A 27,894-nucleotide genomic window follows, 5' to 3' on the forward strand; every position below is an offset into this window, starting at 1 on the left:
TATTTAACAGCCCCTGTTTAAAGAATAATGGGATTAAGATTACTAAAATGACTCCATCCATTCATTATTTTCAATATATTACAATATAGAAAATTGGCTTCAAAAGCACCACAGGACATTTACTGCACAGTTGACTGCTAAGAATAACAAAATAGTCAGAAAACTTGCTGGGGTTGCCTCTGTTCTTAAATACAATAGACTGTTTTTGAGGTTGTCAGAGTGTAGTTTTGGCATTTAAAATGAACTGTAATGCGTTGTCTTTTGCCACAGAATTTGGGTACATTTGCATCCCCTTTTGTGGATGGAGAGACAGACAGATCAGATGAAGATGAAATCCGAAAGGTAAAGATTACTGTACACCAATATCTTTTACTAATCTTTTAGAGTGTGTGCACTGTTATGCTCATGTAGGACCAGATTCTGGGGCTCATTTTATACTTTTAACAGGTTTAAATTCTAAAGTCTCTACAGTAGGTCTATTTTCCTAATCTAAACTTCAATAGTATTAGACAGCATTTTAAAAATGCTATTAAATATAAACAAACTGATATGATAGACTGAGATTTATAAATGAGCATTTATATACTGTAGCAATTTCCTAAATATTTAATATATCTTTGTTTGCAAGGCCAGAGTTATCAAGGGAACCTACGATCTGGTATCATTGTGTAATTAGCATTTTCATGTTTCTGATTGTAAATGTTTGTGTACATAAGCTCTGTTACAAAGCTTAGTGAGCTGCCTACATGGGCAGCATTTTGAGGCATCACTGTTGCACTTCCAAAGTGAAGGCAGTTTTAATAGATAGGCAACATGATTATGCTGCCTTCTATGATTAAAAGTATGCTTCATGGAGAAGGCAATCCTGGAATTAATTGCAAAGAAGTCATTGAAGAAATCAATCCAAGATGCCAAATGACCTGAGGCAAATAAATTGGTCATGTGCTGGTGCTCCAACAATGCTTTTTGATTAGCATACCCAACACAACCATCTTGGTTAACCAGCATTACCACCCCCCCCCCAAAAAAAAAAAAAAAAACAGTTCAGTTATGACATCTCTCTTAAGATTTAGCATGTTGATGTAGGTATAAAATATTGATAGGATTTTGGTCTTGGTGGACTAGATCTACTATGCTGCTGTTGTTGCTGCTGCTGCAGAGCAAGTACGAAGACCTGCTACTGCTAGAACATATACAGACATGCTGCTGCACAGTTAGACATACATACAAATTAGGGAAGCTGCACAAGTGCATAACACAAAACACAACCCCCCAACCAAGCTGATCTACAGCCAAAACTAGTGTACTGCTGCGGTTTCGAAGAGTCATGCGCAGTGAATGTCAGCTAAGTCTGCCTTTGCCAGCTTGGCCAAATGGCATAACGCTAATGCACTAAATCTATATGTGTGTCTGGGACAGCTTGGCCGAATGGCTTTAACAACTGACCTGAATCATAATGTGTACCTGGATCAGGAAAGCCTAGAACTTATTGAACTAGTGACTTAACCTAGCTACTATATGTGTAGATTATTTAAACTAATGAACTAAGATAGCAGTGTGTTCCAGGCCAGATTTGAGCTAACAAGGCTTACCTTGTTAAGATGCGCTTTTATGTGTCATGGCCAAAAGCAGACCTTACTGTGCAAGCGGCTAGAAGAAATCCCCAGTGACCACCTGAGCAAATAGCAGCGTGCTGCAGTGAAAACTGGCTTATTTGCAAAACTGAGCAATTTAAATGTTAGACAAAGAGAGTACACAAGTTGATTGGCTAACTGATGACATGTCAAAGGACCAATCAGCTTACACCATGGCAGCCGATTAGCTTAACAAATCACATGTGAGTGAGCCGATTGGTAGCCGAACAAGTTCAAAGAACCTATCAGCTTGCGCCATGTAGTGTTTCATGCCTGAACCTTAGTCATTTTGTTTTGCGGGTAAACAACATTGCTATGTTGGTGCACGAGCTAGAACTGCAGCAATTCTGCACTAATCAGCATCGTTAAGCTGGCCTTTCCAAAAGAGTCATTCAAGTATAGATATAAATAGTATAGATCAAAATAGTTAAATCTATTAAAAAAATGAACTATCCTAACCAATATTTGTGTTTCATATTTATTGTTAGCATAGCAACATTTTAACTCTAAACTCAACTAAAATCAATTGAGTTAAGTCTTCTGTGCACTTCACATGAGGAGTACTGTTTGTATGCCTATGTTGAGCATTTGAAATCAGTCACTCGTGAGGTTCCATTTAATTTAGGATGCTGCCTTTGAAGGCAGTAGACAGCAATGCAGCTCACTAGGTTTTTGTGCCTTTGTGTATGCAGTTTCAAATAATTATGTATGGATTGTTACATGATGGGGTATATTTCACAGAAATAAAGCTGACTTGTCCAAACATACAACATGAGCTTTGAAAGGTTTGTTAGTGAAGAAAAATGGGAGTATGCTCCCCATGCTAGCTTTGTTGTTTAGTTTACTTATAAAAGCTAATGGATTGGCTTCAATGTAAAGCAAACCTATTCATGAATAAATGGCGAGGCAAACTTTCTCTGCACGTGATGTTCTTTCCGCTACTGACTCAAAAATGTAAATCCTTTCTCCACGGCTACGGATGATGATTTTGCACAGAAAGAAGATAAAAACAAATGCCAACACCTAAATAAAAGGAAACTTTGTTTAGCATGTTCCAAGATTCTTACAAGTTATCAACTAAAACTCTAATAGCTATTATATGTATTTACCTTGTTTATATAATGTATGGATTAATAATATTCAACAGTAATTCATTGTTAAATATAAATTCAAATGATTCTTGTCTCCTAGCTTGATCCAATTTGCACAATTAATTACATATGCTGTATATATATATAAACTCAGCAAAAAAAGAAACATCCTCTCACTTTCAACTGCTTTTATTTTCAGCAAACTTAACATGTAAATATTTGTGTGAACATAAAAGATTCAACATAAAAACATAAAACATAAACTGAACAAGTTTCACAGACATGTGACTAACAGAAATGGAATAATGTGTCTCTGAACAAAGGGGGGGGGGGGGCGGGGGGGTCAAAATCAAAAGTAACAGTCAGTATCTGGTGTGGCCACCAGCTGCATTAAGTACTGCAGTGAATCTCCTCCTCATGGACTGCACCAGATTTACCAGTTCTTGCTGTGAGATGTTACCCCACTCTTCCACCAAGGCACTTCACCCTCTGATCAAACAGGTCCAAGACGTGCTCAATGGGATTGAGATCTGGGCTCTTCGCTGGCCATGGCAGAACACTGACATTCCTGTCTTGCAGGAAATCACACACAGAATGAGCAGTATGGCTGGTGGCATTGTCATGCTGGAGGGTCATGTCAGAATGAGCCAGCAGGAAGGGTACCACATGAGGGAGGAGGATGTCTTCCCTGTAATGCACAGCGTTGAGATTGCCTGCAATGACAACAAGCTCAGTCCGATGATGCTGTGACACACCGCCCCAGACCATGATGGACCCTCCACCTTCAAATCGATCCCGCTCCGTAGTACAGGCCTCGGTGTAAGGCTCATTTCTTTGACGATAAACACGAGTCCGACCATCACCCCTGGTGAGACAAAACCGCGACTCGTCAGTGAAGAGCACTTTTTACCAGTCCTGTCTGGTCCAGCGAAGGTGGGTTTGTGCCCATATGCGACGTTGTTGCCGGTGATGTCTGGTAAGGACCTGCCTTACAACAGGCCTAAAAGCCCTCAGTCCAGCCTCTCTCAGCCTATTGCAGACAGTCTGAGCACTGATGGAGGGATTGTGCATTCCTGGTGTAACTCAGGCAGTTGTTGCCATCCTGTACCTGTCCCACAGGTGTGATATTCGGATGTACCGATCCTGTGCAGGTGTTGTTACACGTGGTCTGCCACTGCGAGGACGATCAGCTGTCCTTCCTGTCTCCCTGTAGCGCTGTCTTAGGCGTCTCACAGTACGGACATTGCAATTTATTGCCCTGGCCACATCTCCAGTCCTCATGCCTCCATGCAGCATGCCTAAGGCACGTTCACACAGATGAGCAGGGAACCTGGGCATCTTTCTTTTGGTGTTTTTCAGAGTCAGTAGAAAGGTCTCTTTAATGTCCTAAGTTCTTATAACTGTGACCTTAATTGCCTACCATCTGTAAGCTGTTAGTGTCTTAACGACCGTTCCACAGGTGCATGTTCATTAATTTTTTATGGTTCATTGAACAAGCATGGAAAACATTGTTTAAACCCTTTACAATAAAAATATGTACAGTTATTTGTATTTTTACAAAATTATCTTTAAAATACAGTGTCCTGAAAACGGGACGTTTCTTTTTTTGCTGAGTTTATGTACAGTGGTGTGAAAAAGTGTTTGACCCCTTCCTGATTTCTTATTTTTTTGCATGTTTGTCACACTTAAATGTTTCAGATCATCAAACAAGTTTAAATATTAGTCAAAGATAACACAAGTAAACACAAAGTGCAGTTTTTAAATGAAGGTTGTTATTATTAAGGGAAAACAAAATCCAAACACTCCAAACACTTTTTCACACCACTGTATACATCTGATGGGATCTCACCCACTCACAGCTAAGCTTGAAGGCTACACCTACTCCTACCTAATCAAAGTACAAACAACACTAAGTCAATAAAAACAGCCTTTGAAGAAACGCAAGTCTAGTAAATGCCATGGACACAGCAAATCAACATGGAATTGGAACATGGATATTGACAATGGAAGGTCAATACTTCCAAATACAAACTTTTTAGGGCACTTGACTCACTGCTGGCTTACAATTCTTTCTGTTTGTCCACAGTGCAAAGAAATATTGGAAAACATACAATTAGCTCAAATACCAGTTAGTATACTGGTATTTGCATATATATTAACTTTGCATGGGCATTACTTAATGAATTCTTGGAAAAACTGTTAATTAACATCTCAATATTTCTAAAGGAGTTTTTTTATAACTGGAAAATACTGTCTCATTGAATAGCATAAAATACTGACAAACTAAAATATTGTTGCCAATTCAGAGTTTATGATTTAATTAATTATAAGTCAGTTCATTACATATCAATACACTTATTACAGGTGTGCCGTGTAACTGTACAATTTATAAGTTTCTATCTCTTCTCGATTCTTGTTGAAAACCTTTCCCCATCAGCAAGTGTTGTGCAATGTTTTGGCTTTGTCTCGCTATTTTCTAGTATAGTATGCTGATGTAGTAATATTCTCATCCTGTTTAGCTTGGTTATCACATTGACACATTAAAGTACTTCATGCTTGTTTAATCTTTTCATCTGACATAGCAAAAATTCAGCTTATTTGAGGAACTCTCTGCTCCTTCCTCCTGTCAGCAAATTCCAAATTTATGGCAACCAGGGCTAATGGGCCAGGAGATCTCGTCTCCAATTATCAGGCTGGAGATGGGTGCCAGGAATTCAGTTGACTGTGCTAATGCTGTTTGCTGTATAATTGCTTGTATTACAAAATAAATAAATAAAATAAAAAGAATAATCTGAAAGCAGATCAAAACTAATTCATTTTAATTTTTCATCTTTTTAAGGTAAAGGTTTGAATTTGGAAATTTAATTTGTCTTACATCAGCAGAAATAGAAATAAACAGCATATATAGTGGGGTCCAAAAGTCTGAGACCACTAGTGAAAATTCTTCTATTTTGCATTCTTTTCTAATTTAACACAGAGTTTTACAATATGAGTGAAAATTTACATGAATAAGATAATTTCTTAGTTTTTGGTATGCCCCCTTTTGACAGCATGTACTCGAGCTGACATAAATGACAAATGTTTGTGCAAAACCTGATGATCCATGTTATTCAGCATGATTTGAGAGTGTTCCAACAAGCATCTTGTGTGATGCATTGGAAGCTAGAAAATCTGACCTTTTGTACTTCAAAGAGTTAACATAGTCAATGTTACAAATTTGCTAATGTTTCATTAGTGGCCTACTGTAGAAAGAGTGCAGAATCTTAAATATTTCTTCTTCATTTTATGCCTACTTTTCTTTGTTTAAAATTGTCTAAATTCCAGAAAGTTTGTTTATTTCCAGGTTTAAATGGAAACTTTTAATGTGGTCTCAGACTGGACCCCATTTTACCGGAATGCTTCTGTTATAACTTTCAAATTCTGTTACATTTCATCAGGGTGAGAGAAGTGGCTCAGCCAGCCCAACAAGAGGCCCATGTTTAAGGTATCCTGTCAGCCTCCCCTGTACCCCATTTACAGCCCCTGTATGTCCCAGGAGCAGTCCAGGCTCTCCCAAAACCATCTTCTCCCGTCTGTCTCACCAGAATTCGCCTCCCAAATCTCCCCGTCGTCTCAGTTTCAGTGGTATCTTCCGCTCCTCGTCCAACTCAGCTCCTGCCAGCATCAAGCTCTTCTCCAGATCTAGAAAAGGTGAGACACAAGTTTGCTCAGAAAAAAATAATCCAATATTTTCAGTTTAATTGAACATATATTTTATCTGTTTCATTATGTAATAGAAATATTATGGAGAAAATGCTGCTTATTTCAAGCTTTAATGAAATGGTAAAGAAGTTGGTCTAGAAGTTGAAGCATGAACACTGTAAAAAAGTGTTGTATTTTTATTGTGGTTAGTAGATATGTTTCCACTCTCATGTTAGTAAGGCATAGCTGACTAAAGTCCCAGCTGTCTCTATAAGCATAACAAGACATTGTGTAGTGGTTAATTCAAAGCAAAACAATACCAGCATATTTAGAATGCATATTGTAGATCTCTTTGTTAGTAGATGTTTCCCGTTTTTACTGATTCCAGACCTCTTGTGTATATTCTCTTATTGTGGCTAACGTTATAATGTTTTTTGGAAGCTGTTCGTACATCAGTGTCAAAGGGGAACTTTCAGCACAGAGCTTCACTTCCTGTTGACTCACTCTAAAACCTTCAGAGCAGGAAGTGGTTAGATCACAATTTTGGTTTTCCAGTCTTTGATTTTCTAATGACTGAAGCCATCAGAGTGCATGCTGTTAGGTTAAATTGTGCAGATCTAATGTGCCCCATTAACTAGGTCTTAAAGGAATAATTCACCCAAAAAATGAACATCCTCTCATTATTCACTTACCCTGGTGCCATCCCAGATGTGTATGACTGTCTTTCTTCAGCAGAACACAAATGAAGATTTTTAGAAGAAGATAGAGCTCTGTGAGGTCCTTATAATGGAAGTACACAGGTGCCAGCACTTTAACGGTCCAAAATTCACATCTAGGCAGCAAAAAAGTAATCCATGCGATTGCAGTCGTTCAATGAATGTCTTCTGAAGTGATTCAATAGGTTTATGTAAGCAACAAGTCTCTGATGCAGTTTGATATGTCCGAACTCTCACTTGACATTCATTCTTCTGTTGTAAATAAGCACCGCTTCCGATTTCTTGCGTGAACTCGCCGACACACTTACGTCACAGTTCACGTCAGCTGCTGGCAGGAAGCGCTTTTTAAAAGTTAATAACATTTTAAATATTGATTTATTTTTAACACAAATGTATTGTTTTAAACGATTTGCTTCAAAAGACATTCATTGATCGACTGGAGTCACATGGATTACTTTTTGATGCCTAAATATGACTTTTGGACCGTCAAAGTGCTGGCACCCGTGTATATCCATTATAAGGACCTGACAGAGCTCTATCTTCTAAAAATCGTAATTTGTGTTGTGCTGAAGAAAGACAGTCATACACATCTGGTATGCCATCAGGGTAAGTGAATAATGAAATAATTTTTATTTTGGGTGAACTATTCCTTTATGGTAATGATCACAGATGTCATTGTTTCTCATGTCAGAGTCAAGTCTCAATTTGTGGCCTTTGAGGCTCAAATAATGATGGAAATGACACGAGTCAAGGGTTTTTACAGGATTTACTTGGGGTTAGTCTTAGTCCAGACTGATCTCACAGTGAAATCAGAAAGAGTAGTTTGACTGTGATTACAGAATTCGAAACACTGCCCACAGTGGCCAGAGCGGTAAGTGTTGTTGGGCGTATGGGCATGTGTGAGCTCCATTTAATGGGTTGTCATTTATATTATCTTGTTTTGTCTGCATAACTCTATAATTAAATTTTTTAAATTTAGTGGACACTTTTATGCAAAACTACTTACAAATGAGAAATGTTTGCACAAGTGATTTATTTTGTTGTCAATTTGTTCTTTATGAATTCATTTTGTACTTTTAATATTTTTGTTTTGAAAGAACTAAGATATGAGATTTTCAGGTTCTGTATACCACAGTCAATAAATCAAAAGCTTGTATTGTTGATAGCGGGGGGGGGGGGGGTGGAGGGGGTTGCAAATCAAATCAAATCACTTTATTGTCACACAGCCATATACACAAGTGCAATGGTGTGTGAAATTCTTGGGTGCAGTTCCGATCAACATAGCAGTCGTGACAGTGATGAGACATATACCAATTTACAATAACATCAAATTAACACAACACAATTTAAACATCTGTTATACACATAATTACACTCAACAATATACAAATAATAACATACACTGTACAGTATACAATACGCACTATATAGATACACATTATTCAATAAAAATAAAAAAATAAAAATATATAAAAAAGTATATATAGAATGTACAGTATTGTACTGTATTGACATTCAGGCTGTCGGTTGATAGTAAGTTGTTAAGAGAGAATATAATATAATAATAATATAATTTATGACAGTCCGGTGTGAGATATAAGAGTAAGGGTAATAAAGTGCAGTGCTGATGTATTTGATCGTGGGAGATCAAGAGTTCAGAAGTCTGATTGCTTGGGGGAAGAAGCTATCATGGAGTCGGCTGGTGCGGGTCCTGATGCTGCGATACCACCTGCCTGATGGTAGCAGTGAGAACAGCCCATGGCTCGGGTGGCTGGAGTCTCTGATGATCCTCCGAGCTTTTTTCACACACTGCCTTGTATATATTTCCTGGAGGGAGGGAAGCTCACCTCCGATGATGTGTCTGGCAGTTCGCACCACCCTTTGCAGTGCTTTGCGGTTGTGGGCTGTGCTATTGCCATACCAGGCGGAGATGCAGCCAGTCAGGATGCTCTCTACAGTGCAGGTGTAGAGCCGTGTGAGGATGTGGCGGTTCATTCCAAACTTCCTCAGCCATCTCAGGAAGAAGAGGCGCTGATGAGCCTTCTTCACAACGACTTCAGTGTGGATGGACCATGTGAGTTCCTCAGTGATGTGGACACCCAGGAACTTGAAGCTGCTGACTCTCTCCACTGGTGCTCTATTGATGGTGATGGGACTGTGTTCTCTGTCTTTTCTTCTGAAGTCCACCACAAGCTCCTTTGTCTTACTGACGTTGAGGGAGAGGTTGTGCTCCTGACACCAGTGTGTCAGAGTGTGCACCTCGTCTCTGTAGGCTGTTTCATCATTGTCAGTGATCAGACCTACCACCGTCGTGTCATCAGCAAACTTAATGATGGCATTGGAGCTATGTGTTGCCACACAGTCATGTGTGTACAAGGAATACAGTAGTGGGCTGAGAACACAGCCCTGTGGGGCTCCAGTGTTGAGGGTCAGTGATGAGGAGATGTTGCTGCCTATTCTAACCACCTGGCGTCTGCTTGACAGGAAGTCCAGGATCCAGCTGCACAGCGAGCTGTTTAAGCCCAGAGCCCTGAGTTTCTCATCTAGCTTGGAGGGCACTATGGTGTTGAATGCTGAGCTGTAGTCTACAAACAGCATTCTCACATAAGTGTTCTTTTTTCCAGGTGGGAGAGAGCAGTGTGTATTGTAGATGCAATGGCATCATCAGTGGAGCGGTTGTTGTGGTAAGCAAACTGCAATGGGTCTAGAGAGAGAGGCAGCACAGAGCAGATGTAATCTCTGATTAGTCTCTCAAAACATTTGCTGATGATGGGGGTCAGAGCAACAGGACGCCAGTCATTTAAGCAAGTGATTTTTGATTGTTTTGGAACAGGCACAATGGTGGATGTTTTAAAGCATGTGGGGACTACAGATAAAGAGAGGGAAAGGTTGAAAATGTCCGTAAAAACACCAGCCAGCTGGTTCGCGCACGCTCTGATGACGCGGCCTGGAATGCCGTCTGGGCCCGCGGCTTTGCGGATATTCACCCGTTGGAAGGATCGGGTTACATCCGCTACAGAGACGGAGAGTGAACTAACCTCTGTAGCTTCGGCTGCGAGAGCTCTCTCCGCGAGGGCGGTGTTATTTCCCTCAAAACGAGCATAAAAAGTATTTAGCTCATCCGGCGTGAAGCATTTACATGTTTCCATTGATCGTGGTATCTATGCCCTTGCATTCCCTATTGCATAGCTATTATCAGTGATGTACTGTAGAATAGTACTTTTATTTGATTATTTATAGATGTTATCTCACATGCCAAATTGTTTGAGACTTGGGCAGCACAAACAAACAAAACATTTTTGGTCATTTTTTCTAGACTGATGTATTAATGACACAAAATTGCACATTTTATGCAATAGTTACTCAAAATTCACAAAAACATTGCTTGGAAACCCAAAATATGCATTATCTACTGACAAGGTTGTCAGTAGATTTTGTAAATAATACAAGGATTAATGACTACTTCTGTTATTCTGTCAAGCCGGCACATTAATCACCCAATCTCAGAATTTCCAAATATTGTCCAATTAATCACCATAGAAAATATATAGGTCTATAAAAAAAAGTATTTGATATTTTACAGTAGCTTTAAACTTTACATGACTAACTCTAGAAACGATCACTTAAAAACAACCAACACTTGAAAAACAAACATCACTTGAGAAGGTGCATGTATTGTTAAATTTTGATAATATTTATGTATGTGATATTCTCATGGTTAGGTTTATTATCACAAGAGCTCCTGCTCTCTGAAGGAACTGCACTGCTAGCTCACTCACAGAGAATTGTTTAGAATGTGAACTGCATGAGCTGCTAACAACAACTGAAAGCCAGAGACAGAAATTCCAGACATAGCCGATTGTCATATAGCTTTGTGAGAGAAATCCTTTTTTTGTCTTTGTTTCACATTTGCCTTTGATTTCTAGCTGAAAAGTGTAATGTACCAGAATGAAAAGACAAAAAAATACACCAAATCTTAAGGTTTTCTTTGGAAATACGGTGGTGTGAGAAACTATGCTCACAAAACAAAAGCAGTAAGTCATTCTGCCCTGATAGTATGAGGTCTGTTTGAGACTTGATGAAAAGAATATTCCAGAATTGTAGCAAACAGTAAAGGAGGAGGACGGGGCAAACTGTGTCTGTCACTATGTGCTATACCAAACCAAAATGAATACACCTAAAAACTTCTGGGCCCTGGCCATGTTTCCAGATTGTTCTTCAATAGGATGGTTCTTCCGAACCCAGTTTCCATTGCCTGAGTTTTCCAAAAGGTAAAAAAGCTGATTCAATTAACAAAAAGCTTAGAGCGATTTTAAATGGCAAAGACCTGTTTCCAAATAGAGATGTGAGATTTGCAGGTTCAGTATACCACAGCTAATAAATCTAAAGCATTTTATATTGATAGCATGGCAATAACATATTATGGAGTATTAATGTTGAGCAATACACAGCAACTCAACCTGGTTTCAAGTGAAACTTGTTTGTCGACAACAAGCTTTTATAGCAATTTTAAATGGCAAACAGCTGATTTGACTACACTTTATATCGACTCATGTTGATCAATGTGACAGCATATTGATGCTTTATGAATAACTGTCTTTGTGTACTTCTTTTACATAATAAAAAAACCTGAAAAGCTACATACAACAGCTATGGCTACTATCTGCACCACTTTTTTATTAAAATCAAACATTCTATATTCATGTTTATAAAATGGATAGTTAGGGATTGGGACATGACTCAGGACCCCATGAGCTGTGGTCCCCATAAGTCAACAACTAAATGTCCTGAGCATGAGCACAGCCCACTGCGCTACTGCTTTAATGTATTAGTAATCTCCTTTACTTCCCATTAGGTGGCACTCTATGTCAAACAATGACATTTTTAATCCTGCTTTAAAGGGCCATAAAATGACATATACTTCAAGGAACATGGAAACCCCAGACTATTTCTAAAACAACTGAATGACCTTTGATGTGTATCACTACGTGCTCAAAAGACTTAGCTTTGTCACGTTTAATGAAACACAGTTGTGCTGAATCATTCATCCTGAAGAATATTTTAGCAAGACTGATACTGATCTCATGGAATGATGTGGTTTGTTTTGTTTGGCCATTGAATCTTTAATTTATGTTTCATCCAGCTGTGTAGTTTTGAACAGATATAAAAGGTTTTATTTCCTATACTTTGTACTGGATTGATGCACTTAGTCTGGCAGGGTGTAAACACTAGGAATCAGAGAGACACAGCACTCTAAGGGTGTAACGGTTCTCGGTAAAAAAAACAAAAAAAAAAACAAACCATACAGCTCGCCACCCACGGTTCGGTAAGCATTGGCACCGTGGTTCACCTCAAGTTTATTGACGCATCTGAAGCACAAGGTTTTGCGAAGAAAATAAAGCATCAAATAGACATGCACAATTACGCTAATGCACAAGATGTGTGATTTCTGCGTATGATTAAAACACACAAGCCGCGTCACAACATCCCTCGTATCCATTTTAATAGCAAATTGTGCATTCCATTTGTCTCAGAAGTCAGAGTTCCGAGTTATTTTCCAAGTTCCAAGACCGGAACTGACAAATGGAATGCCCCCCGATGTCAGAATTCCTACTCGGAAAGTTGGACGAACTCATGCTGCGTTCCATTTGTCTCGGAAGTCAGAGCTCCGAGTTATTTTCCGAGTTCCGAGACCGGAACTGACAAATGGAACGACCCCCCGATGTCGGAATTCCTACTCGGAAAGTCAGACGAACTCAGAGGACCCTGAGTTCAGAAAGCAAGATGGCTGCGAAGAGCATCGACTGTAGTATGCTGTGGGTTTAAAGTTTTTTTTTAGCACTTTTGTCTTTTTTGTGTCCAATTTAGTAAGTCATATACACAATACTGTATTAACGTTGCCTATAGGCATGTTGCTACGATCCTGTTATGCATGAATTACCACGTAATGTGTTGTTTATAAACTGGTACAGTTTAAATTGGCTAGGTCGCTGCTGCTAACAACAACAGTGGTCGCTGCTGCTACAAGAACAATGGTCAATGTTGCTACAACAACACTGCCTAACGTTACAAACTGTAAAACCGTTTACACATAAACCCCGTTAGGCAAATTTATATTGCAAATATATGTTTGTAATTCCATAGGGCATTGCCCTTTGTTTACACCACTGGTTCGATAAAAATGTGGTTAACATGTTTTGATACAATCAAATATGTGGAAACATTAACATATCTTCTCCGCTTTCTGTCATCTTCCTCGAGGTCTCTTAGGTGAAGGGCATACTTATTTTGTAGCTCTCTGTACTCCAGAAGAGCTAGTGCAACAATTACTTTCCTGGAGGCATCCATCTTTTTTCCGACTTGTCGTGTTGTGCGTAATGGAACACATCTGACTCGGATTTCTTGTTTTTTAACGGATATGACGTCGATCCAAGTCCTGAGCTCTGACTTCCGAGACAAATGGAATGCAGCAAAAGTTCCTTCTATAGTGATGCACAGCTTCTGAATATTGAATATATGTGCAGTAGAGTTTGAAATGCATTGTATGTCGATGCATGTACCGTAATAGTGCAGGATTTACATTAAAATGTTGATTTAGTAATTAGAGAAAAGGTTTTTTTTTTTTTTTGTTAAAGACCCTAACGAAAATTAACCATGGTTTTACTATAGTAATATTGTAGTAACAATGACTGCTGTCACCATGGTTTTCTTTGCAGAAGGTTTTGATACAATTAACCATGGTTTTACAACAGTAATACTGTAGTTTCCATATAGTAACCATGATTATACTATATATTGTAAACATGACAGTAACCATGTTGATTTTGTGGTTACAATGTTTTTGCTACAAATACTGTAAAATTTACTGTAAAACAAGGATTTTTATTATCTTTCATCATTGACAATATTCATCCATATTTTAATCCTCACTTCAATGCATGTTTTGATTAGATAATCAAGTGTTCTAAATTGAAGCGAGGGCATGCCATGTAAAATGCGACTATATTGAAACGTGCCCCGTCAGCACATATATTGTGTTTCCAACTTCATATCTTGTAAATAATAATAAACCTTTTTCCTCATTAAACCTAATCTGGTGAAATATAAATATTTATATATACACTGATCAGCCACAACATTAAAACCACTGACAAGTGAAGTGAATAACATTTATTATCTTGTTACTATGGCACCTGTAAATGGGTGGGATATATTAGGCAGCAAGTGAACAGTCAGTTCTTGAATTTCATGTGTTGGAAGCAGGAAAATGGGCAAGCGTAAGGATCTGAGCGATTTTGACCAGGGCCAAATTGTGATGGCTAGATGACTGGGTCAGAGCATCTCCAAAACGGCAGGTCTTGTGGGGTGTTCCCGGTATGCAGTGGTTATTACCTACCAAAAGTGGTACAAGGAAGGACAACCGGTGAACTAGCGACAGGGTCATGGGTGCCCAAGGCTCATTGATGCATGTGGGGAGCGAAGGCTAGCCCGTTTGCTCTGATCCCACAGAAGAACTACTGAAGCACAAATTGCTGAAAAACTTAATGCTGGCCATGATAGGAAGTGTCAGAACACACAGTGCATCGCATCTTGCTAAGTACGGAGCTGCATTGCTGCAGACCAGTCAGAGTTCCAATGCTGACCCCTGTCCACAGCCGAAAGCACCTACAATGGGCACATGAGCGTCAGAACTGGAACATGGAGCAATGGAAGAAGGTGGCCTGGTCTGATGAATCACATTTTCTTTTAGGTCATGTGGATGGCTGGGTGCATGTGCATTTACCTGGGGAAGAGATGGCAGCAGGATGCACTATGGGAAGAAGACAGGCCGGCAGTGGCAGTGTGATGCCCTGGGCAATGTTCTGCTGGGAAACCTTGGGTCCTGGCCATGTGAATGTTACTTTGACATATACCACCTATCTAAAGATTGTTGCAGACCATGTACACCCCTTCATGGCAACAGTATTCCCTTATGGCAGTGGACTCTTTCAACAGGATAATGCGCCCTGCCACACTGCACACATTGTTCAGGAATGGTTTGAGGAACACGACAAAGAGTTCAAGGTGTTGACATGGCCTCCAAATTCCCCAGATCTCAATTTGATTCAGCATCTATGGGATGTGCTGGACCAACAAGTCCGATCCATGGAGGCCCCACCTCGCAACTTACAGGACTTAAAGGATCTGCTGCTAACATCTTTGTGCCAGATACCACAGGATACCTTCAGAGCTCTTGTTGAGTCCATGCCTCGACAGGTCAGAGCTGTTTTGGTGGCATGTGGGGGACCTACACGATATTAGGCAGGTGGTTTTAATGTTGTGGCTGATCGGTGTATATAAACTCAGCAAAAAAAGAAACGTCCCATTTTCAGGACACTGTATTTTAAAGATAATTTTGTAAAAATACAAATAACTGTACATATCTTTATTGTAAAGGGTTTAAACAATGTTTTCCATGCTTGTTCAATGAACCATAAAAAATTAATGAACATGCACCTGTGGAACAGTCATTAAGACACTAACAGCTTACAGGTGGTAGGCAATTAAGGTCACAGTTATAAAAACTTAGGACACTAAAGAGACCTTTCTACTGACTCTGAAAAACACCAAAAGAAAAATGCCCAGGGTCCCTGCTCATCTGCGTGAACGTGCCTTAGGCATGCTGCATGGAGGCATGAGGACTGCAGATGTGGCCAGGGCAATAAATTGAAATGTCTGTACTGTGAGATACCTAAGACAGCACTACAGGGAGACAGGAAGGACAGCTGATCACTGTCCTCACAGTGGCAGACCACGTGTAACAACACCTGCACAGGATCGGTACATCCGAATATCACACCTTCGGGACAGGTACAGGATGGCAACAACAACTGCCCGAGTTACACCAGGAACGCACAATCCCTCCAGCAGTACTCAGACTGTCCGCAATAGGCTGAGAGAGGCTGGACTTAGGGCTTGTAGGCCTGTTGTAAGGCCGGTGATGTTACCAGATATCACCGGCAATAACGTCACCTATGGACACAAACCCACTTTCACTGGACCAGACAGGACTGGCAAAAAGTGCTCTTCACTGATGAGTCGCGGTTTTGTCTCACCAGGGGTGATGGTCGGACTCGCATTTATCGTCGAAGGAATGAGCGTTACACCGAGGCCTGTACTCTGGAGCGGGATCGATTTGGAGGTGGAGGGTCCGTCGTGGCGTTGTGTCACAGCATCATCGGGCTGAGCTTGTTGTCATTGTAGGCAACCTCAACGCTGTGCATTACAGGGAAGACATCCTCCTCCCTCATGTGGTACCCTTCCTGCTGGCTCATTCTGACATGACCCTCCAGCATGACAATGCCACCAGCCATACTGCTTGTACTGTGCGTGATTTCCTGCAAGACAGGAATGTCTGTGTTCTGCCATGGCCAGCGAAGAGCCCAGATCTCAATCCCACTGAGCACGTCTGGGACCTGTTGGATCGGAGAGTGAGGGCTAGAGCCATTCCCCCCAGAAATGTCCGGGAACTTGCAAGTGCCTTGGTAGAAGTGTGGGGTAACATCTCGCAGCAAGAACTGGCAAATCTGGTGCAGTCCATGAGGAGAAGATGCACTGCAGTACTTAATGCAGCTGGTGGCCACACCAGATACTGACTGATACTTTTGATTTTGACCCCCCCTTTGTTCAGGGACACATTATTCCATTTCTGTTAGTCACATGTCTGTGAAACTTGTTCAGTTTATGTCTTAGTTGTTGAATCTTTTTATGTTCATACAAATATTTACATGTTAAGTTTGCTGAAAATAAAAACAGTTGAAAGTGAGAGGACTTTGCTGAGTTTATATATATATATATATATATATATATATATATATATATATATATATATATATACACACACACATACACACACACACACACACACACAGGTGACCAAAAGTTTGGAATAATGTACAGATTTTGCTGTTTCAGAAAGAAATTGGTTCTTTAATTCACCAAAGTGGCATTCAACTGATCACAAAGTATAGTCAGGACATTACTGATGTAAAAAACAGCACCATCACTATTTGAAAAAAGTCATTTTTGATCAAATCAAACAGACAGGCCCCATTTCCAGCAGCCATCACTCCAATACCTTATCCTTGAGTAATCATGATTTGTCATCAAATCGCAAATTTGGTACTAGAAAATCACTTGCCATTATATCAAACACAGTTGAAAGCTATTTGGTTCTTTAAATGAAGCTTAACATTGTCTTTGTGTTTGTTTTTGAGTTGCCACAGTATGCAATAGACTGGCATGTCTTAAGGTCAATATGGCAAAAAAAAAAAAGAAAAAAGAAACGGCTTTCTCTAGAAACTCGTCAGTCATTGTTTTGAGGAATGAAGGCTATACAATGCTTGAAATTGCCAAAAACTGAAGATTTCATACAAAGGTGTACACTACAGTCTTCAAAGACAAAGGACAACTGGCTCTAACAAGGACAGAAAGAGATGTGATAGGCCAGATGTACAACTAAATAAGAGAAGTAGTACATCAGAGTCTCTAGTTTGAGAAATAGACGCCTCACATGTCCTCAGCTGACAGCTTCATTGAATTCTACCCGCTCAACACCAGTTTCATGTACAACAGTAAAGAGAAGATTCAGGTGTGCAGGCCTTATGGGAAGAATTGCAAAGAAAAAGCCACTTTTGAAACAGAAAAACAAAAAGAAATGTTTAGAGTGGGCAAAGAAACACAGACAATGGACAACAGATAATTGGAAAAGAGTGTTATGGATCTTAACCCCATTGAGCTTTTGTGAGATCAGCTAGACTGTAAGGTGCGTGAGAAGTGCCCGACAAGACAGCCACATCTATGGCAAGTGCTACAGGAATCGTGGGGTGAAATGTCACCTGTGTATCTGGACAAACTGACAGCTAGAATGCCAAGGATCTGCAAAGCTGTCATTGCTGCATGTGGAGGATTTTTTGATGATTTTTGAGTAGTTTAAGAAGTTCTGAATTTTTTTTTCATATTGTAATAGTGTTTTTTTACGTTATTAATGTCCTGACTATACATTGTGATCAGCTGAATGCCACTTTGTTGAATAAAAGTACCAATTTCTTTCCATAAGAGCAAAATCTGTACATTATTCCAAACTTTTGGCCACCTGTGTGTGTGTGTGTGTGTGTGTGTGTGTATATATATATATATATATATATATATATATATATATATATATATACACACACACAAACACAAAACCGTTCATCTGGTGAATATATAGGCTATAGAAAGCTTAATTTAGAGCACTGTAACAAAGCAAAGTCTCCATTTCAAATTAAGAGTCCCTGGTCTGTTTTGGACATGTTTATAGTTAAAAGTCTTCACTTTTTTCTTATTATCATTGGGATTTTGGTTGAACAATTAACTACATCTGGGATATTACTAATTTTGGACTTTTGTAGGCTCTATGTCTGTGCCCGTTATAGTAATGAAAGACTAAAAATGTGTTTTTTTTTTCATTCAATAAATCGATTTTAAAAACTATCGCCCAATTAATCCAACTCTTTCCACCACCTTTTCCACCTCAGTCGACCTCTAGAACAGAAGAAATAGAGGGTGACATAAAAACCAAATTGGTAAAACAAGAGTGAAAGAAAGTTTGTTTCTGCATGCAAATTCTCTATCTGTGGTCAAGCTATAGGGCAGAGCCATGTGGAGGGCTGAACCAAAAGTGTGCCTGGCTTGTGTTGCCTTGTCTCCTTTTACAGCTTCCTGCCATCTATGCTATTTTAAAGAGACACACAGCTGCACCTGACAATTTCCTGCAGAGAGGGTAGGGCTGAAGACCGCACTTCAGTCTCAGCAAATAGAGAGAGAGAGAACCTAAGACTAAAGCGAGAAATCACTCCTGAGAGAGACTCTGCAGCACTGGGGGGCATAAGCCATTCTTCCTCTTCCTGAGAGTATAAGCAATGCACATGACAATATGTGTTCTGTGGACACAGGAAATCAGAAAGGATCAATAACACTGGACTAAAGCCAATGCCAGAATAATATTTCTACTCTGGGCACTAAGGGAATCCATGTGGACTGCTAGTACATACCGCTGTGGACATCTGTGAAGATCAGACTGAAAAAAAGAGAAGAGATATATGACTGTTAAGGAATAGTCAATAAATAGGATTTAACCAGATGAAAGATGTCATCATAAACACCTACAGGTATAGGAGATACTTATCTTCAGCACCTTGTGGAGGTTCTACTCTCCTCAGCCAAGCTTGGTTCCATGATTTCTGGTGGCTTCTTCAAGAACAAATACTTCTTCTGGAATCCTGCACCTTTTCTTTGGCTTAACTGGCGTCAAGTTATTTTATCCCAAAAGCATTACAGTATCGTACATCATTTTAGTCGGGTGGGTATGGTTGATCTTCAGGCTGGACGTGAGGCCTTCTGTTCCCCATGAAGAGGTTTGGCAGTCTGAGGCGGAGCAAGAGGCGCAAGGACGAGGAGCTACTCACTGCGAGACGGCAGTCAGAGTCACCATGTCCGTCTGGTATGGTACTAATCAGGACATATCTCTGTATAGAGCCTTCAGCTAGACAAACAGTATTGATAAGAGCTGTCTGATAATCAGTGGAAAGATACAGTCTGTCTTTTTGTGCTATGATGAGACTTTAATTGAATGTCTGTGTTATTTAAATGTATCTGTCAATTAGAAAAAAAATTGTAGTCAAATGGGACACAACATGACCATGAGCTTTTTTTTAAATCAACATCAAGCTTTTAGGTGAAATTGTATATGCTTGTATAAAGCAAAGTGTAAAGTTTAGGTGCTATTTTTCACCATTTTTACAACATTAGTGAACATTAATAAATGAACAAGGTATCATGAACTAACTATTAACTATTTATAAACAGCATTTATTAATCTTGGTTAATATTAGTTTATAACAAAAACTATTGTTCATTGTTAGTTCATAATGCTTCAACTAATGTTAATGTGTAGAACGTTTAATTTTAAAAATGTATTAGTGCATGCTGAAATTAAAATAACCAAGATTAATAAGTGCTTTAAAAGAATTGCTTATTGTTAGTTCATGTAAACTAATGTAGTTAACTAATGTTAATGAATACAAACTAATTGTGTTACCAAAATTATAAAGAGATAGCTAAATGCTTTTTAAATTAGGTATAGATGAAGTATAGCATGTAACACCACAGGGCATCAACTTTCCAAAAATATTTCGGGTAATTAAAATTTTCGGATTGTGTACAATACTTACCGGTAATTGGGGATTTGTGACTTCTGATTACACAAAGTGCAATGAAACATATTGTTGTTAGAACTGGACCCATTATTCATTGTCTCCTGACTTGGCCATTATTTTGTGTGTCAAGATCATTAAAATACTGTAGATGGCCTAGATGTTCCCATGTAGAGGTAAAGGCAGTTACAGTGTGTTGGCGTGGAGTGCATTAAGCCTGTGTATTGTGCAAGTCTGTGTATTAACCATTTGGCAGGGAAACTAGTTTCAGACCTAATTTAGACCCTGAAGCCGTCAGCTGATGCAAGCAGTTCCCTCGTCACAGTGACGCAAAGAAGAATGTGACAATGGGTTCCATTAGTACAGTACTAGTACACCATGAATGGGACACTACAGTCAGCTGAAACAGCTCTCCTCTTGATAGCAGTCTGATTAAGGTTTGCGAATCTTTCACATTGTTGAATTGATTACTAAACTCAAATTTGTAGAAGCACGAACAGGAACTTTACAATATATTTGCTTGGCTGTTGTTACATGTTTCAAAATGCATGTTTAGAGCATGTTAAGTATTTAACACAAGCATCTTGATTACTGTATTTATTTGACATGGAGAAAGACAACATAAAATTTCAATCGCAACACATTTTACTTCCGTAATGTGGTATAATCCTGAGTGAAACAGGATATTCAATGAGAAAAAATGTAGAGCGGGACATGACTTTATCCATCAGGAATTGGTGACATTAGCCAAACTAAACGAAAGTTGTTTCAGAGAAAGTTATTACATTTTAATGAAAGATTACAAAGATAAACATGTATTTATTTATTTTTGAATAATGTGCAATGATGAATCATTAACAAAAAGTTTGGAAACATGTATTAAGAAAGTAAATAAGTTCAATTTTGATTTCATGTTGACTTGAGCAAAAACATGTGGTCTTGCATTACAATGACTTGTAATGGTCCCAGTGTAACTGGTGTAATTTGGTGCAATATGTGCCACTCTTTGTGCCTAATAGTCTGATTAGCCTTACAGGTTCAATAACGTTAAGGTTAGGGCTTCATCTGCCTGTCAGGCACAAAGTTCTACCAATGGGCGAATGTTTGGAAAATCACATGACTAAAAGTGCACTCAGTTATATTTTCCTTAAAGGTGCAGTATGTAAGATTGTTATTAATGACACCTGTGGCCGTTAAGTGAACTGCAGCCAGCTACCTGTTGCTCCTGCTCGTGCACACACTCCATAGGGATGCGAGCATCGACCAAAACAATGACGTAACGTACAAAGAGACTGAACGTGATTCACCGACATCATGCTGACAGATGAGGTAGCATAATTAAAATTACACAGTTATGATTGTTTTACTACAAACTTTGAGAATGCATATTATATTTGCTAGAACAGGGCTAAAACAAAGTGTGGATATAGGTCTGACTATGTGAGACTGTAGAATGAAGTAATCACTTTTCTTTGCATGATACAATGACTGCATTTATACGATAGCCTATGTCGGCATTAGCTAGCTGGCCAGCTTTATCAATAGCTGTTAGCAAAATTTGGTGAATGATGACAGTAGCTGTTTATAAAATAGACTGTACATTATAAATATGTTGACAATTCAGTATTGATGTGATTCCATCACAACTGACATTTTGATATATCGATGCACTATAGTTTTATAATAATAGAATGTATATATTTTCTGTATAACCAAGTTATGTTACACTAATGAATGGGTATTTTTGCATTATCTTGAACATTGTCTTGCATTCATTTAATGTGTTATTGTAGTTTACCTTGCTGAATAATTACAGATTAACATTGATTATGACAGTTACTGTACAGGCAAGATCAAGTTAGCTAAAATTACACAGATTAATCGTTATGGCACTATATTTCACATGCTTTGCAGTTATGTAAGCTTACCTGTCCAATAAGAAGAACACCAATTCAGGGTCGGTTTTGATCCCCAAAACCGAACGAATGTCCTTCCAGGAATCAAATGCCCTGCCGACGTTCACTCTAGTTTTCGCTCGACCACGATCACGTTCCCGCTTAGCCAGACTGGATTCAGTAGATAAAGTTTTTTTTTTTTTTTTTTTTTTTTTTTTTTTGACTTAGAGTTTGTGTAGGAGTCGGTGTTGTGCTGGGCGCTGGACATTTGCTGGATTCCGTCTCTAAGATAACGTCACCAAGTGCTGCAGATAGTTGTCGCTGTTGAATAGCGGAAGAGAAGCACTGAGGCAAGGCTCTTGGGGGCGCGCATAAACGTCACATCCTTTGGATTTTCCTGGCAAAAGCGACCCACTCCCTTCGCATGAAAATCAGTCTACAGGCTTTAATAGGCAACCTAGGAAGTCCGGGAAGGCAAATCTTTTAAGTTGCGTTACAAGCCGTTCACACATTGGCAAAAAAACAAACAAAAAAAAGCCGAATATTACATGAAAATGGTTATATATTGCACCTTTAATAAAGTTTAACTTCTAAAGACATGAATTGTAATTTTCCAGTATATGTAGGAAATCATGACCACTCACATTAAAATGAAGACTCCAGTCATATCAGTAACCTTATAAAAGCTGTTTTATTCTACATGGAGAGGGTCCGCACATGGGGGCTGCCATGTTAGAATCACATGACCAGCTGAATACTACTTGCTTAATCTCAGTAACCGTCCTGTTATTTGACACTTTCACTCATTAAGTAATCATGGCTGACTGTGAATACTAAATTTCTGCAATGGCATCTGAAACTGAAAACTATTGATTTTAAATGATGCTACATCCAAGCTGCCTGGTGTCAGTTTAAGTCCAAGATGACACAAAGTCAAAAGTTACTGAGTGCATCTTTAAGAGAGAATCATATGTTTGGTCACATTATACCAGCTGACTGGAGTGTTGTATTGGAGATTCAGTGTTGTCCCTCAGGGGCTTCAGTGTATGACATGAAACAATGATCCTGATGCAAATCAAACAGGCTCAGGTTGCCTCACCACTCTATCAGTTGAATCTTAATTTTGATTTAGTGCTAGCTGAGAAGGGCATTTAAGCTGTTACTCAATAGTCTTCTTGCTCAATCTGGTAATATGGTGAAGTTATTAGAAAGTGTTGTTTGGAATATCACACAAGAACCCTGTGTTTCATTTGAAGCATGACAGTTACTCAAATAACTTGCAAGGATAACAAATATAATTTAAACTGTACACAATTAGATTAATTTCTTCAAATGGGTCAACAGCTTTAAGAACATCTTACAAGTTTCATCATTACACAGATATAATTTACTAAAAGCATTCAATGACCCTTTGGGTTAGCAGTAATTTGAGCAACCAAAAAGTCTAGAACCAGAATCCCTTACTAAAATCCATTCATTAACAATAACAAGTAAAGGTGTCAAACTGTTAGATTTACATGCTGGAGGTCTGACCCTGTGCTGTGAGTGAGTGTTATCTGCCCTTGTGGAATGTGTAGCAGTGGCAAGGCTAAAATAAGAAGCTAACGCAGCAACACACCAAACAGGTCTCGGCCAGCTGGCAGAATGTGGCTAAATGTCAGGAGATAGTCACCAACTTGTGAATACATACTGCCCTTCAATATTTACTGCCTCCAAATACTTTAAATGAGAAGTTTACTTTGAGTCCAAGCTTAATCGAGAGTGATAAAAGAGAGTTACTTTACCTGTACCAGATGTGTCCTGGGCAAAATGCATGACTGAGCAAACAGGCTTCTTTTAGTTCACCCAGAAATGAATGAACTGTGCTGATTTTTTTGTTCTGCCAAAGTGTTTGTATGCCAATATTCTCCTGTTTGGGCACATCCCTGAAAATATTGACCTAGGAGAACTTGATCATGAAAAAAAAAAAAAAAAAAAAAGTGTTGATGATTTGTTAAAACTAATCATGTGTGGCTTGGACAGGACTTTATTTACAACCACACATGCCAGCCGAGGAGATTGTAGCAAGCTAGCAAGTTTATTACTGTATCTTAACGTTATAAATAAATAACTTAGGAGTAGCCCTGGCACTGTAGGTACTTGTAACGTTCAGACAGGTTGGCTGAAGACAGGACGAGAGCCCATGTATGAGAGCCCAAGTGCAGTTTTATTTACAGTGCTGGTATCCAAACATGAATTCAACACAGAATATAACCAGAACATAAACTAAACTTGACTATGAACAATGCCTATACAATAATCATGAACAAAGAGGTTACACCAACAATACTCAACAAGAGACAATGGCTAACATGAGGGCTTAAATACAAACAAAAGTGTAACACCATAACAAGGCATCCAATGACAAGACAGAACTAAAAACATATGGACCAATAACAGAACAGAACTGATAACAAGATAACAACACTAATAAACCAAATACCAATAAGAACAAGACACATAAAACGTGAGGGAAACAGGAAACCACATGACAAAGACACATGAGCAGACAAGGAAGTAAACTAATTTCAAAATAAAAGACAAAAGTCAAAAACTTTATTCAAAACATGAACAAAACACACATAAATGTGACAGTACTGTAGTTCAAAAGTAGAATTTTTTCCTTATGATGCTCAACACAAACACAAAAAAAGACAACATGGCAATGACGAATGCATGGAGAAAGATTTTGGTGTTTATGGAATCAGATTATGTAACTTGTCCCAAAAAGTGGAAAGGACTTATTAACAAGTTCAATAAGGCAAAGAAGCAAATTTGGCTTATTTCTTTAGCAAGAGTGATTTTACACAATGAGCTCCTTCTACTGCCCTAAATCCAGCATCTTTCCTATCCACAGCTGGTTTTCCTTGTGCATACACAAGATGTCTTTGAGGTTTACCTCTCCCAAATTTCTACACTAGTCCAACTGAGCCTGACTTCATTGCCACCCACAGTGGTGGAGACAGTTGACAGGTTGAGTGGAGGCAGTGCAGCCTCTTAACCACCAAGAAAAGGTGGTAGGCCATGTACTTTGCTGCCATCTCCAAAAAAATTAAAAGTACCTAAGAAAGTTGAACTAACCCAAGCTTCTCTGTTGTAATGACGTCGGAAGGGGTGGCAGAGAAAGCCTGTAGCACATTTGTCATACCACCCAGCCAATATGCTCCAAAGGTTAATTCTAGAGGGAGAGGTCAACTTCATTACAACAAAGGAGACTTCCCTGAATTCCAACCCAAAGAAGGATTAGAAACTGAAGTGATGCGTCTGGTGCACTACACTACTCAATATCATTACCTCCATCTTTCTATTGTCTGTCCAAACTAAAAATAAAAAAACTGGTAGAGCATGGTGCTAACAACAGGTTTTGGTTTCCCAGGGAACAAACAAACTGTATATCTTGAATGCCCTGTAAGTCGCTTTGGATAAAAGTGTCTGCCAAATGCAACAATTTAATGTCTTTGCCACTTGCAGCTGGTGTCCCCAGTGCATACATAAAGTTGTTCATGCTTCTGGCCCTTCTGCTTCTCATTCCAATACAACTAATAAATTAGTGACATATTTCATTAATCAAAATACCATATCATCTCATACCCAATTATAAATACCCATCTTCTGAGTCATTTCCCAATGTTGTCTATGCAGCCTAAACTCTGCCATACACATTTACTAGCTCAAAACTCAACATTTCATTGGAAACCCCAGTGGATGAATCATAGGGACCTGCTTTTTATTGGCAGCTAAATGCCTTGATAGCAGAGAGACAGTGGTAGGCCTTTAAACAAATATGTCCAGTCATATTTAACACTTAGCTGAATAAAGGAATGTACTGAGATCATAACCATCATTCATACTGTGCCTCTGAAGCTTCTTTAGAGCTCAAGTAACATGTTACTTTGTAAATAACATGTAATATGTGCATGTGTCGTGTCATGCAGTACATAGGGTTATGTGAGGGCTGTCATATGAGACACATGTTTGCGGTGGAATCTCTGGCGAATACTGCTCTAAGCAGGAATAACTAACTCTATAACTAACTCTATCTCTGTCCAGTTCATTGGTATGTTTATCTAGTTGTAGTTAAAGTTTTGAAAACGTATTTTAGTTTTGGTTTATTAGTCTATAAGGGTTAAGAAATGTACCATCAGTTTTCAAAATCTCAAAGTCAGGGTCATGTTAAACTAGATAGTATTGCTGTATGTTTACGTCTTATCTGAATTACCACAATCATGAGATGACAACTTGTGATTCCACAGTTAGCAGTCCACGTCCTCATAATCAAAAACTGTTTTTTTCTATGGCAATGCTCATATTGCTCTATATGTGGTAATGTTGAAAAGTTAATCTCTAAATGTTTCACATCTACTGTATGTTCTATTGCAAAACGTAATAGAACGTAACTGTCTTTAACTGTTGAAGCTGCTGCCATTTTGGTTGTTTTATGCAGTATAACGACACAATATTTAAATGGGACAAAGTTCTAACTTGAGATGTGAAAGGTTTTTACAACCTTGAAACTCATAATTATGGTAATTCCGACATGACATGCATGCACCATTTCATAGGAAAATACTTTTTGCTAGAGCAATAGTACATATTACCCTGCCAAAATATTTAGTGCACTACTCTCATTATGTATAGTCAGTTATTGGTTGATTCAACTGTTTTTGCTGTGCCACAATCATTTGTCCAGGCAAAGGTTAAGACCAATTTTATAACATATCCTAGAAACAAAGTTTAGGTAGCAAAGCTAATACTACTCGATTTGCACATATCAGCTCTACTCTGGCCATTTTTTATGCACTTCTTTCCTATGATGCCACTAATTTGCATTTGCACAAAATGTGCTATTCCCTTAATCTACCATCAAACTAATGATTCTACTGAACTAAATCCACTTAAATGTCTTCTGTATTGATGTGCCTCACAGGTTCTGGACTTTCCACTCCCCCCACCACCCCGACGCAGCATCCAGTTCCACCAGTCTTCCATTTGGAGACTCCCAGTCCTTCGGAACGTGTGGAGGAACGCCGCACCCGCTCTCTCTCCTCTCCCCCTGATACAGGTCAGCGCTTCAGCCTGACCCCCTCCTCCACCAAACCCCCTATCGCCTTGTACACCTCTAACTCTACCTCACGCCAGGTGAGTGAACAACTTCACATTGCGCTTTCAGGGCTTGACAATATTTTAAGGACTAAAAGGTGGCGTGTGTAAATTCTGCACCATTAGCATAAAGGGGAATTGCAATCTGTTTGTTTGAGTGACCCGAATGAGCCAGCCATTACAACACTGCCTCACTGAATCATTGATGTAATTTGTGCCGGGACTACCTGTATTTCCTACCAATGGTAGACGGGGGAGTGTATAAAACTTGCACACACTGAAACTTGGCAAATCAAGATTGGTCATGAGACACACAAAAACCAATTATATTTGATGTTAAACCTCTCGCAACAGTCTGAATATGTGCATGTGTAAATGGATTCATGGGTTTTAGTGTACAAGATAAGCTTAAAAAAATAAAAATACTTAACTGTACTTTATCATAGAAGTTTAGTTGATTATCTACGACCACTTAGTTTGAAGTGTCTTTCAATGACAACATA

The 27,894-nt window shown here is 39.0% G+C and overlaps 2 protein-coding genes across 6 annotated transcripts in view; one reads left to right on the forward strand and one right to left on the reverse strand.

Annotated features, from left to right (window-relative positions):
- Nucleotides 1-27,894, reverse strand: part of bcl2b (BCL2 apoptosis regulator b) — a 215,793-nt gene that overhangs the window by 37,369 nt on the left and 150,530 nt on the right. The window lies entirely within an intron of this gene.
- prkag2b (protein kinase, AMP-activated, gamma 2 non-catalytic subunit b) overlaps nucleotides 1-27,894 on the forward strand; it is a 60,039-nt gene that overhangs the window by 6,125 nt on the left and 26,020 nt on the right. For 2 of the 5 annotated variants that reach the window (XR_007897507.1, XM_051700842.1), the window contains exons 2-4: nucleotides 271-342; nucleotides 6,163-6,415; nucleotides 27,219-27,430. Coding sequence is in view for 1 of the 5 variants with exons in the window: in XM_051700842.1 (XP_051556802.1) it covers nucleotides 271-342; nucleotides 6,163-6,415; nucleotides 27,219-27,430 (537 nt within the window). In the remaining 4 variants the exon portion in view is untranslated. Of the gene's footprint in view, nucleotides 1-270; nucleotides 343-6,162; nucleotides 6,416-19,238; nucleotides 19,646-20,266; nucleotides 20,795-27,218; nucleotides 27,431-27,894 lie in introns of those variants that run through there. The other 3 variants (XR_007897508.1, XR_007897510.1, XR_007897509.1) reach the window with 3 other exon arrangements.

Source organism: Myxocyprinus asiaticus, chromosome 6 (assembly GCF_019703515.2).
Source record: "Myxocyprinus asiaticus isolate MX2 ecotype Aquarium Trade chromosome 6, UBuf_Myxa_2, whole genome shotgun sequence".
NCBI lineage: Eukaryota > Metazoa > Chordata > Actinopteri > Cypriniformes > Catostomidae > Myxocyprinus > Myxocyprinus asiaticus.